This window comes from Zootermopsis nevadensis, unplaced genomic scaffold (genome assembly GCF_977971745.1).
Source record: "Zootermopsis nevadensis isolate Lab colony 2312 unplaced genomic scaffold, Znev_1.0 Znev_ptg000061l, whole genome shotgun sequence".
Taxonomy (NCBI): Eukaryota; Metazoa; Arthropoda; class Insecta; order Blattodea; family Termopsidae; genus Zootermopsis; species Zootermopsis nevadensis.
The window spans coordinates 19,003,392-19,017,434 of NW_028259192.1; the positions used below are offsets into that span (position 1 = coordinate 19,003,392).

At 42.7% G+C, this 14,043-nt stretch overlaps 2 protein-coding genes across 3 annotated transcripts in view; one reads left to right on the forward strand and one right to left on the reverse strand.

Moving 5' to 3' along the window:
* Dredd (Caspase-8 Dredd) overlaps positions 1-14,043 on the reverse strand; it is a 67,599-nt gene that overhangs the window by 25,605 nt on the left and 27,951 nt on the right. The window lies entirely within an intron of this gene.
* LOC110835031 (transmembrane protein 198) overlaps positions 1-14,043 on the forward strand; it is a 42,529-nt gene that overhangs the window by 5,578 nt on the left and 22,908 nt on the right. For both annotated transcript variants that reach the window (XM_022074852.2, XM_087340118.1), the window contains exons 2-3: positions 2,907-3,159; positions 13,548-13,746. In XM_022074852.2, the coding sequence (XP_021930544.1) occupies positions 3,109-3,159; positions 13,548-13,746 (250 nt within the window). In that variant the 5' untranslated portion in view covers positions 2,907-3,108. The remainder of the gene's footprint in view (positions 1-2,906; positions 3,160-13,547; positions 13,747-14,043) is intronic.

Genomic DNA, 14,043 nt, shown 5'->3' on the forward strand with positions numbered 1-14,043 from the left:
TCTTTGCGGGTACTGAGGCCATATCCTGACAGTTGCCCCGTCATGGGGGGAACCTTTCGCGAAACAGTAACGTCACTCGTTTTCACATCTCGACGACGACGACACTGAGGATGAAGGAGCGCTGTTCTCGTGCTAACAAAGTTGTTAATCTCTGTCTTCCTACTGTTCGCTGACCGGAGACATTTTTAGATACGACGGTTTCTATTGTTGCAACAGGTCAGGGATGCACAAACGTAGGTGAACTTGTATCACACTACACGGCACCACAACCCAGAAGACAGCCATCTTTACTCGAATACCTTTCGCCGATGTTCGTTAATGTTGTCTAATGAGTCAGAAAACTTCAAGTGCGCAAGAGAACAGAACTACAACTTGAATGTGGTTAAAGACGGCATTTCTACGCAACTCTTTGCTTATATAAAAGAATCTACGTCCTAAAACGTCCATGAACATAACGGAATGCTCAGTCATATTGTCATTCTTATGAATGGTGGACACCCCTGTCAAGGGAAATCTGTCCTCTCCCTTAATCCTCTTCTATGCTGATTGGCTGTTGCATGCGCACTCTGGGCAATGGTCGTCTACATCCCATTTGTGACACATTAATTATAAGTATTCCTGACTATCCACCGACACGATGCAACCAAGCACGCGGCTGTAAGACTGCAGGTTCAACGGCCGTCACTACACAACCACGTGAGGAAGTGCGTCGCACTTAATTAGCATTGAATCACTCTCACGTTGGTCCGCAACACCATGACGAAAGCCATGAAACAGAAGTGTTATATTCATCTGCCAGCACAACGGGAAAGGAGTAAAGTCCAGAAAAATAACACTGGAAATATGATCGTTGCTTTCTATATGTATCATACTGACTGTGATTTAGCTATCAGTTCATGTTCATGTCATGTGTAATCAAATCAATGAAAATTTTTCAAATACATAGTAGGCCATTCTGTGTTACGCAAGGCGTGCTTTTCCTTCTGTTATGTGATAGAATTCTGTTCGATCATAGAGAACCACAGAGAACTCCTTTCCCACGTGCATGATTTTTATTCACTCCGCTTTGGTGTGCTAGCCGAACGTCAGGTTTAGAAGCCAGAGGCAACCCCAGTATTGAAGGGCATGCCTCAGGTTCCGTACCATGTGACCACGTGACCTCAAGACATGGTCACGACTTTGCTTTCTGTTTTGCGCAATTCCGATTCGACCAGCATCATAAGAAACTTGTTCCCGAGGAAGCCAGCCACGCGGCTTACTCATCGCCCTGATGATGAAGGCAGCAAGGACCTCTGAAACGTCGGTAAACTTATACCAGACTACACGGCGCAATAACCCACGAATAGGCATCTTCATCAGATGAGTTGTTTTTGAACCAATAAAACAGTACTTTTCAAGAGAATCGACAGAGTGCGTTTGCCTGCTTTCTTCAGCGCTTGCATGCGAATCAGACTACGAGCGTTAACTTATCAACAAGGACGAGATCGGCATTGCCTTGGCAGTAGATACAGCGTAATTAAGTGGCATAACAAATAGGCACTTTAAAGTAAACAAGCTGCAACAAGTTGGACGGACACTTTGAAGTGGAGTGTTCCCAGCCAAGACATACAAAGAACGCAAGAGCTGCATACATTATCCTGTGTAGAAATCCGTAATTTGTATCATTCATTCACCACACTCACACGCGCAGAGTTAAGAAGAAATACCCGTAACCTGTGCCCCCTATACCAGCCTTTGAATGAATAAAAATAAGTCCGTCGAAAGGCCAGTTCATTTCAACTTACCCTTAGCCCATGTTTCTTGTATTACGGCTAACGGACGGCGGACGGAAGAACACACTGCAAATTGTTCTCTTAGGAAAAGTGGACGGAAGAGACGCGAAGTAAGCCGGAAATGAGGGTAATTGTACAACTAACTTGGTAACTTGCATTTCCTTCTGTTAAGTGCTGTGGTACAACATCCTTCACGTAACAAGCGACAATGGGTGCGGATTATACACCTAATACTGAATATTTATTCACCCTCAGTGTGGAACTACGACTGGATATCATGCGAAGTAAAGTTTTTAAAATATTTTAATCTTTAATTAAAAACTAGCTGCTTATATGACGATACAACGATGACGAGTGTGGATTGCTATATTTTATTATTTACTTTCTAAATATAATTTCACAAACACTTGATATTCAACATAAAAGAGTTGTTTACGAGGACAGTCTCAGGCCCGAAGATGGATTAATTAAGTCTGAAACAAGTCGCACAGTAAAGTAAAAGTCAAGAAACGTGGTAAATGACTGCACAAATATACAATATATTTGTTATGTGAAGACAGTCACTTAATAATAGTAATGTCCACAATCATGACACCTTAAAATATTTGAGTGGAATTCGTAAAGTTCTCTACTGCACTGATGTCTAGTCATACAGATCGTATGTTGTTAATATTATATTTCGTTAATGTAAGTTAATATGTAATACAGCGAGAAGATATAAACCAGATCCCGTAAGTTAGCGTTCTGGGTTTGTGACCATCCAACCACAATCACAGTCAGATCAAATTTTCCATTATTGCTTACAATTATAAATATGTTATAGAATGTTACTAGACCCATTACTATTGGGGTTTATTATATTTTTTGGAAAAACTTATAAATGTTCTTTGTTAAATTATAAAGCATTTTCCGGAGTTCCTACACACAACACCAGGACTTACCCGTAAAAGACAGTACACCCGACCACCACAGACGCCCCAGTATCTTTAGTTCCCTGTGTGTAAACAAACGTTACACTGGCATGAGACAAGGACAGATGGTACCTGCCTCTCAACAGCTATCCATTGTTCCCCACCTTGTCAGTGGAGCACTCCCCTCTAATTAATAATCACTCAGACCGCCATTACTTCACAGGTCGCAGCAACTGCCGACAGCGCCACAGGTAGAAACACAGTGAAGCGACAAACAACAAGCGACAACACCGAGGAAATTAACGGCGGTCTACAACCTGGCAAAAATGAGGGTGGCAAAGTAGCGGTCGGCCAGATATCACACGCAGCAATGACGCTAAAAAGGCAACGCCAGTGGCGGCGCCAGTCGTCACACACTGCAAACAATGCGGTGTCGGCGTCACAGCGTCTGGAGCAGCACTGGACTAGTTGAAGCAGTAAGTTTTGTGAATATGCCCTAGCTGAGGTAGATCTATCTATACAACGCTTATGCATGTCTGTTCAGTTTTGTGTGTCTGTCATTTGAGCTATCATCATTATTAAACGTGGTTCCTTCACATCACTTGGTTTCCGGGGCAGAGCATTCATGTTAACCGCGTTGGCTGCGTAACACCGGCTGACACTTTTAAAAACAAAAACACGATGTCTTCTGAGTTACTTTCGTCCGTACGCTGGAACGCAGCAGAACTGATCAGAAGAAATGAATCGTTAGCCAGATCCAGTTAACCCGGCGTTGTGGCGTTGTTACGCTCGTCGGGAGCGTCTCAACTAGCTGGCTAACAAAGCAGAAAGCCAAATGATATCAATGCCACCCATGTTTTATTGGGTACGTTATTTTCAATTTACGAGTTGTTTTAGTATGTCTGCTGGTTCAATCAAAAACTGTAATGAACCTTCATACTACTGTCTTTTACTTAGAGTATGAAGATGGCCGACTTCTGTGTCGAGGCGCCGTGTGGTCGTCGGTAAACTTCTGCCAGACTAAACGGCGCTACAGCCCAGAAGACAGCCATCTTAAAAATTCATTCGCACTCTTTCAACTCAAAACAAACCGCCCTCACAGAAACATTTGCCGTTTCCATATCGAGAAGTGTCGATGCAGCGAATTTCGTTGCATTTATAAGGACACGGGTCTCCGTTCTCCACTGTGAGTGCACAGAAAGTTTTGTTTCGGGGGTGGTAGGGAACCGTTTATAGGAATGCCGCCCACATCTCGTCAGTTTGCCACTCATTTAGTAATTCACAATCGCTTGTGACGCAGTAATGACGCAAAGTTCCAAATCGCGGACTGAGCGTTATCAGTACGGCGACCCTCATGGATCAAGTTTAGCATACTGGTTTTGAAACTCACTCTTTGAAAATGTTCCCAAAGGGCAAAAGGGAAATAAATAATTTCCTTCAGATAGTGACACAGCGCTAATTCTCAACATAAATTTAGCCGCTACATAACCCCGAGCTTGGATGACCGTTACAAATACACATATGGGTGGGACGAAGGGGGGAAGACCGCCTTTTTCGCTGTAGAAGCAGAGCGTGTGGGTTAAGACATGTGCCAGCATTACCCGTGTTTTATGGTTCCTTTGGTTCACAATGTAGTGTTGTGAAAAAGGCATTGTCAGAAAATGCCACCGATTTTGTAGAAATTACCGCCTCTCTTTCACTGACGTAGCTGAAGCTCTGAGTTTTCACGCAACATCTTCAAGAACATAGGAAGAAAAAGAACAATCAGCCTAGAATCTTGGTGGCCAAAGTATCGACAACTCGTGTGGCCAAAAGTAGGGGTGAGAAAACAGAGAAAGTGGCTGGCCCACAAGTTATGTAACCAGCGGTTGTAGTAACTGCCACGGCGCACAAATGAAAATTGCCAAATGGCCACGTAGTTTTGGTATGTCATCAATGTGCTATAGTTTTAACCAGGACGTCGATAGTATTTAAGAAGCAGGCTACAGACGTCGGACAACGCAATCCGAATCGAGAAAAAGAAATGACGTCTGCGTGGCAGTAACGAAGTGTTAACTCCCTAATGAAGAAGCAACGTCCGCTAGTATAAAGACGGATCTAAAAACATTTTTTGTTTCTGCTTTAGTGCTCTTGTTGTTGGCTGTTATGAGCAATGTTTTTACGACTGTTCGCACACAAAATACGCAAGCTCCTGCCTTTTAATCGTAATGTTTGGTTCTGTTTGTACGATCCACCACCGGAACAGGTCTTTGTATATTTGAGCAGAATATTATACAGAATCTATTGAGATACGAAGATAATTCCTATTCCTGAGCTAGAAGTGGCGGGAAAGGAGACTGTTGGGTCTAATTCAGGCATTTATGTGGAGAGGCTGAGGCAAAGCGTGATAAAATCGGATACATCCGGGACGCTGCATTTTAAAAAAAAAGTATTATAGATTACAGATGACAAAGTACCACCTGTAGTAATTGTCCTGAGTTACTCACGTGCCATTAGCATGGCCACACCTACGTAGCATTTGCAATAATTTCACATGCACATTTAATTCGGACAGTGAAAACAGGAAGCGATTTGCCGCATGCATTGACTGTCTTCAGAAATCGACCCAGGCGTGTCGCGAGTAAGAGCCAGACACGCACACATATCGAAGATTCGTTGAAAAAAATGACGTCGGCGAAATGGCATGGGAATTCCGTAGAAAATATGTCAATAAGAATGCCTATCCAGACACGAGCCTCCAGCCTGGTTTCCACAAAGAACCCCAAGGCACGAGGCGATAAATTCACGAATTGTTTGTTCAACTCCATTAGCTGCGTAGGACACGATGGAATTTCTTAAACATCTGCGTAACTATCAACTAATCAAAAGGAGGATCGTGTATGATTGAGGAACCATATTTCTTGTGCGTTAAGCCACGTCTGCATTGTTTGTTAATATTAACTGAGTGACTAACACACTTCCACCGTCTTTATAAGTGGTTTTTACCTTTGTATACAACGTTATCTAATTTATAAATAAAAGTTACATAATGTTTATCTTCTAGACTGTATGCGTTTTAACACAGCACTGCAGGGTCAGTTGGTTTCTGAATATTAAGCGTCCTTTCATATCACGATCCATTATCGGCGTTCCTTTTACGTATGACGCTAAATAACCTTGCAGAGAGACATGGTCTATTCAGCCTGCTGTACTCACGTAAGCATGAGGCTGTCTGCAGAGTTCAGGACGTGGAAGCACTGACCTGGAAACATTTGCTGTCAACAGCCTCACCGCATCGCGCTCAAGGGCAGACAGTCTCAGGTCCAAAAATTAAGACAGGTTTGCAGCCGGGTTCACGCCGTCTCGTCCAAGTTCTACGGGAACTAAGTACAACATGTCGATTGTGGACTTCTGGGTTGCGACACCGTGTAGTCCTATAGGCGGTTTCGGAGGGTCGTACATCTTCCACCGTCGAAGTCAGATGAACCACGTAGAAGATTACAACGGCGTCAGAACCCGGGAAAGTCAAACTTCGCAAACTACGTTACTTCAAACTGGGTCTCAGATTCTAAGCTGTCGTTCAAAATGATTTTTCGTGATTAATCGGTGGGCATACATCCTACACGCGAGTGTGAAATATTGATGTTTATTTGGAACGAGGCTGAGGACGCATGGCCTTTGCTTAAAAAGCACCGAGTGGAACTATGCTTCTACCTTTTCAGTTGAGTGTCGTATGCCGGATTTCACCAAATTCGACAAAGTGGCTCAGGATTTAAAATATGTGACACAAGGACACACATACGGCAAAGTTGTAAACTGAAGTTGGAGCCCATAAAATTTTGTTCGTTTTGCGTAAGCAGCGTCTAGATTGATTGAATAAAATAGAACTGCATACAAACGTACAAAACGAAGCAGTTTCTACGAAAGCTGGCGCTGTTTCTGAACGGTACATCATTTGGTGAGATTTCAGGGTCTCACGGCGATGAGTGTGAAGTTGACTTGTCTTCTGGGATGTTGCGCCTTGCAGTCTGATTGAAGTTTACCGACGTTTCAGATATGCTTGCTGCATCCATCATCAGGGCGATCACGGTTCTGTTCCCAACTGTTGTTCCCACTGCTACAAGATAACTTCTTGCTAATCTGAGAAGTCCGTCTGCATGAAATCGATGTTTATGTTTGTTGCCAGGCAACGCATTCGTGCCATGCTCACGATGGTAGCATTCACACAAAGGCCAGCTCCATTTCACAGATTTCTATCAGTGGAAATGCAACTCCAGGTTTCCGCTGACGGAAATGATCATCAGTGTGTGAATTTCACTATTCTGTATCAGCCATGTCTAGATCCTCTCGAGATCTCTTACACAGCCAGACACTCGCTTTCCCATATTCCGAAATTACAATTCGGAAAGGAGAACGTGGCTTTTTGCATATAGTAAGATCAATATTGCACGAAAAAACTGGGCTGAAACAAATGATAACGCCATCTGCAACCGGAGAGGAAACAGACTAGTTCTCAATCCCATTCCCTGGTTATTCCCCGGAAGTTCATCGCCGTCACTAAAAAAGTTTTCACAGGTCACTGTCCTGGACAAGTCCAATTCAACATCAGTTTCTGAAAGACATTTTCAATAATATCGCTCTGTCTACATCTGTCTCCGAAGTTGTCTTTCTCAAGGAACCACACTAATCATTGGTGTCACTTGCGTGCGTTACATGTTTCTGCAACAAAATGTAGGCTTACTGATGTATAAAGAGTAAAATGATCCTCGGCTGCTAAGCTCATAGTTTTTATGAACAATAAAATTAGCCGTTTAGTTTAAACAAATCATACAAAATAAAACAAACAAACATGTACATGCAGGTCAGATACGAGGCTCTCGCTGTACGTCTTCAGAGGTATATCACTGCCGTGAAGTCTGGTAGATATTCACCGGCATTTCAGAGAAGCTTACTGTCTCCAGAGGATCTCACCGCCTTCATCATCAGGATAATTCACATATAACTTTAACACGCTGAACACTCGATACGAGTCAGTGAGTATTCCGATCCAGCCTTCACTTGGTATTACAAACGAATTGCAAAGGCCCGGCTTCTCTTTTAGCCGAGCGCTACTGCCATCAGATCTCGATGCGTGGAAAACATCTGACAACAAACGTCAAGTTATCTAAGAATGCAAGGCTATGTAACCCTTACATTTCACTTAACTGAGTTAGTTAACACCTTTTATTAGTACTGTTCGGGGACGCGGCGCGCACAGAGCAATCGACCAGTTTGGGCGACACCAGATCCTGGCACGCATCCGGACGTCAAAAACTAGGACATGTCCGGGGAGCGCAGTCTGGGTAAAGCTTGAACCAATTGTAACGATGAAATTTCCACAGAGCACTAAAGAAAAAATGTCACTATTTGTGATTAAAACAACACTAAAAGTTTCTCCGAAACGTTGGCACCTACCGACCAGTCCACACGGCGCCAAATCCAAGACGAACGTAATCATTATCGCCACCGCCATGAAAACCTCACATAAAAATGCTGTATGACGAGATGGAAACAGCTGTGAAGATTAGCAACGATCGCTATGTGAGATTTCAGGTTATCGTGGCGGCGAGTATAATGATGGCTGTCTTCGGGGATGTTGTACCGTGTTGTCTGCTTGAAACTGGTCGACATTTTAGAGATGTTTATTGCCTGCGTGACCACGAAGTTGAGTGACTAAAATAATGAATTGGAACAGGTGATAATTCCTATTCTACAAAAGGTAGAAAAGGAGAACTCTTCCATAGAGTTAGTTATAATAATGTTTGTACAAGTTTGGCAACTTCTCCGGCATGATAGTGAGACTGGTACTCGAAATAGAACCTTTCACACGTTCTGTGTCAGTGCGTACAGCAATCCAACCTACTTTCATTCAACGGTCCTTTTAACAGTAGGGCGCACTTCTGTCTACACAAGCCTCTAACAAAAGTGTGGCATGAAACAATAGGCCACAATGAATCATGAGTGTGCATGAGTTATCTGGCTTAAACAGCTGTGGGTGGAATTATTTTACTGTAAGTCAGGTGAATGCACTGTGGCAGGGGTCGGCAACCTTTTCTATACAGCTGATCGCATTGGCTATTCATATGTTGGTCGAGGGCCACAGAAAGAAATTAATAATATCATGAACAACACGCGGAACTTATTCTTAACAAACATGGAAAATACCTATATTTCTCCATACAACTTAGTTTACTCTAAAGACTGCTAATTTCGTAAAAAAATTCAGCTATTAACACCACAGTAATTTTCGTCTTGTAAACTTTCATATGGTCTCAACAACGGAACAATGTACCTTTTAGATTGTTTGCCCAAAAGCACAGATAGGCCATAATGTGTTTGTGTATGTGGCCGCGGCCGCATAAGAAGGTTGCCGACCCCTGCATATGGTATCTTTTCTTGCCTAGAAATCTTTTTGTTTTCAATTAAAACATTAATGTATGAAATGAGGTTCTCACAGCGGCGAAGTTGTCAGTGTTGTTCTTCCGAGAGTCGTAGTGACGTGTGGACTCGTAGGGTAGATACCAGCGTTTCGGGGAAACATTGCCTCCGTCTTGGTACTGAAGACCAACGTTGAGAAGCATCATGACATGCCTGAGCGCTAGGAATTACGAGTAGAAGTGGACCACGCGAACAAGTTTTCAGAATTCTGCAACCCAGATATTATTCGCTCGTTTCGACTGACGTCTTATCGCCGTTTTTCAGAAAGAAGTGAGCCCTCTTTAGTATGTGGTATTATCAGTGACAACCAGCAACGCGACACGTTAAATTCTTGGGGGGGGGGGGGGGGGGGTAGAGAGATAGATAGATAGAGAGAGAGAGAGAGAGAGGAACCAGCAAGACAAAGGTCTAAAACGTTTCATAAATAAGATGATTTAAGTAAGACTTGAGGTTCTCACAGCGGTGAGTATTAAGATTTCCGTCTTCTGGGTTGTTGCGCTGTGTAGAATATGATATTCATCGCCCTGATGACGGGGGCAGTATGACCTCTGAAACGTTGGTTAACATCGACCAGACTACACAGCGCAACAACCCAGAAGACGGAAATATTCAAGATGATTTAATTTTATACAACGTCGATACCAAATTTTATCCCGCCTATAATTGTTCGCCTCATGAATGTTTTGTAAAGAACTTATGGGAATTCTATTTAGAAACAGCCTATTCAAAATTTAACGTGATTAACTGCAGTAGTTCGGACTACTGTAATCAAAATCTGACGTAAAAATATATTTCGGGTATTCGCCATGTTATGTTTCATTTGTAATAGAAGCTGCTTCAAACTTACGTAGGTTTCAGAGATGATTACTAGGCCCATACTAAATCTCGGCTTGTTACACAATGGCACTTGTTTCTACCTCAATAATCGATCACAGCGGCAAAGATGCAACCTTCATCTTTGCCTGAAGCTAACAGATTTGGGATGATAGCATGATTCCAAAACTTAATTTCTCGGAAGTCAGCCAATTTATTCAGAATTCATTAGAGGGACATACTGATACCGCAAGACACCTTTCCTCGTACTACTCAACATGATAAGCAGAGTAAATATAGTTTTTAGCGGTTTCCATAGGATTACAGCTATCTGGTGGGTTTTATCTGTTTCTGTGAACAGTGCGAAAGTAACTTCTCCTTTGCACAGCATTGAAGAAATTACAGGAATACGGTTTTTGTAAATTACGTGGAACTTAAATCGAAAAATCAGTTATGAAAATATGAGGTTCTTGCGTCGGCAAAGTGTCGATGTTCGTCCTGTGGTTAGTAACGCCGAATGGACTTACACGTAGATATTAACGTTTCGAGGGGACATGCTGCCTTCAGTACTGAAGACGGAAAACGTAAGTATCTCCGAACCGCTGATATCTACCAACCTACCTAATCTATCTATCGAGTTTCAATTCTTATAAGTTCCAAACATAAACAGCCTATGATACAGACTGTTGTTGTTGTTATTATCATTGTTTTCATTTCCTTTGCGAAGAATTTAATATTTATGGAAAGATTGTACGCTAAAATTGTTGGCTATAACCTCAAAGCTTCGCACTGTCACCATGTTTACAATTCTGATTTATTTCATGCTTAAATTGTAGGAACGTTTCTTCACACACAATTTAATTTCCCCTTAAGAAAGACAAGTATATCAAAATGACCTAACAAATTGCCATCCTGGACGTTTTAACTCCGCTCAGTTTTAATTCGCTGCTGATCGGACAATTCTGGTAGGGACTCGGTGTAGGTGCTTGCAAATTCCAGCTGGGACTAGAATTGAAAGCTGCGAAGTGTGAAATACGCCAAACGGTGGGACATCGCGTTCTGTCCGTTCTTTACGCTGCTCTGCTGCGTGCTTCGAAAGGAATGTCAGGATGAACAGAGAAAAATTACGTATGCCAGACTGCAAGCACGGTTGTGACGTCACAGTGCTATTGGCGTCGGTATGTCTTCAGGGCACAAAGTACTACACCGATTGTACGCAGACCGCCTGAAACCTACAAAGAGCCCCGAAACTTATAAACATTAAGATACTCGACATCAAGATGGACAGCATGCACAAATTTAAGAAAGAAAAGCTATAAACATGTCAGCGTAATTACGGGAGTAGTCCGTCAACTCCCGAAACGCCATATCACACAGTGGGCGATGTTCCTTTGTTCGGAATGCTTTGTCAAGAGGACACAACTGCACTCCGAATAGTTATTCTTTGGGAAACAAAACTCATCGAATAATGCGTGGGGCGCCACTCCTCTATAAATGAGTGAAATCGATCGTTTTTGCAAAACAGCAATCTAGTCTGAGATCTAAACCGACGCCAGGGCGTCGTTAAGTCACGATATGCGCGTGACTCAGTCCCGGGGATCCCCATGAACCAGACACAAGTCGATTTCAGGGGTATACAGGCTGGATCACAAGTTAAAAGTTGTGGAGAAATTTAATGTTGTTTCAATCGGTTCGGTGGAAATCCTGCTTTAAATGAAAAGTAATCGAAATTTTAAAAAATAAAAAGCTCATCCGTACAAAAAATTGATAGAACGAAGTTGGCTATCTTCTGGGCTGTAGCGCCATGTAGTCTGGTGGAAGTTTACCAACGTTTCAGGGGTCCTTGCTGCCTCTATCATCAGGGCGATCGCCACTTCGTAGACACCGCCGCGAGAATATAAAAGCTTACTAAATTGATAATACATGCCATAAATAAAACAAAGACTTCATTAACACATAGACCTTGACACTTTTGTGTGTTTTTTGAGGCTGGATGTGATTATGGCCTGGAATTTGGTTGATAGGATGAAAATAAAAATGCTCAGAACAACCGATGTACTTATTAAAAGGTGGAAAAGGGGATCACTTTTTTACAGAGCAGTACTAATCACTACACTGCATTACACTGGACAACCCTTTGTTATAAGCTGGTAGTAGGAATCAATGTAGTCCATTAGTGTATTCAAGTTAGGTGAGGTTGTAAACCTTATTGGCTTGGTCAGTTCGCTGAAGCATTCACGAAATGCAGACACGACGACGCTGTGAAGGAACGACCTTTGAGGTACGAAGGACATAGATTCAAGCATCAAGTGGTCACAAATGAGGTGAACGCGTGCTGCCATGGTAACGTAACCTTTGACGTTTGGTCTCCCACTAGTTGTACGCTTTCAACAAACTCACTTAAGTTACGTCAACAATAAATACAGACGAAAGTCATTCATGATTAAAGACAGCGTCGCTTCAGGTGCAAATTCCCCTTTCCCCTGAAACGTCTGGGACGGCGTGAGGTACGTACATTTATATTAACAGTACTTTTCATGTGTGATAACTCTTACACGGCTTTCAAAGACAAGGGCTTCAGTAACTTCGACAATGTAGGCGATCGTTTACGTACGCAGGATAACAGGTCAAAGAAACACGCAAAGGAGTCATCTTTGCCTCCAGAACGATTCGAACGTGCGCTCCCAGGGGTCCCAAGACCGTATATCACATAAGATGAAGTCCTAGATAAGTTAATAAACCACAGTTAATTTCAAAAAATGTTCCGATCATAATTGACCGGCTAATGTGATAATTTACACACACACACACACGCCGTTCTCCCTCATTACCTAGTTTTCTCCATTGACGCAGCCCCTCTCTCTTGTAAACATTTCTCCGTATCTTGGATTTGATTAGTCATTAGAAAGTGGCTACTGTAACCAGAAATGCAGATAATCGATACTCGGTATTTCTGCTATGTAGTAGAATGCATCATGTTTATATTTCCTATAAGAATTCCCGTTCTTTGCTTGAATTGTTATTTTTGTTTGTACAGACTTCAGCAGACAGGAAGCCGCCACGATGTATTCTAGGGCGAGGGTTCTCAACCTTTTCCAAATCTGGGGCCACATTCGCTCTTTCCTGTCTACTCGCGGGCTCAAACTGTTAAACATGAGGACAATATGTTTAAACGCCATGGAAATATATTAAAATTCTACAAAATAGACGTATTATTATAAACAGGTTTCATACCACTCATTTTTTTAACAAAACCATTCGTTAATTACGTGTGTGGCATTGCTTATGGATGAGTAATCTTTATATAACAGGTTTAATTTGGGTTTCGCTATTCACACGCAACCCTCCAAGTGTTCGTCAATAAGACACATCCGTGTTCTTAATTTCACGTTCTTCATTAATCTTACAGTCTCTCAAAACGAAAAGAACTGCAAATATTGACATTAACAAACCGCGTAAGATTTTAAGCTTTCACCGTACTACAGGGTGATTCAAAAGACCGTGTGAACTTGTTGTGGCAGATCTACAGGAACTTTTGAATCACCCTGTATATTCCTGTGAGATAAACCACGTTAACACGATGTGTGTCTGGCAGGCGATGTCTGGTCTGCAGACGGGGCCTCTGCTGCCCACGGCCCGGCCGCAGCCGAACGTGACGGCGAGCTGGTTCCCCAGCGGCGGAGTGGCCACCACTACAGTGACCCGCTGCCGCTATCCGGACTACAACTACGACGTCGCTACGGCCGTAATCTGTGGCATGTACCTCGTTTTCGGTGTCGTGTACAGCCTCTTCGGTAAGTATCCTGCTGCGCATGCCCAGAAACGCTAGCCAGATTCATGTAAAAAGAACTGCTGCACCTCCTACGGGCTGAGCTGTCAAAGATACCCTAAGACACGGCCAAACGAAAGAGAAGGCTTGCCTATACGCATATGATGACGTCACGAATACGTCGTCTTTTGCTTTACTGGACCGAACTCTGGTCCTAACCAAGATTCCGAATCAGCAACTTAAAAACGAGGATAAGCGAGAACAATATTGTCATAGCAGGAGATTTGAGAATATGGATAAATATGAATATTTTATAAGTTGT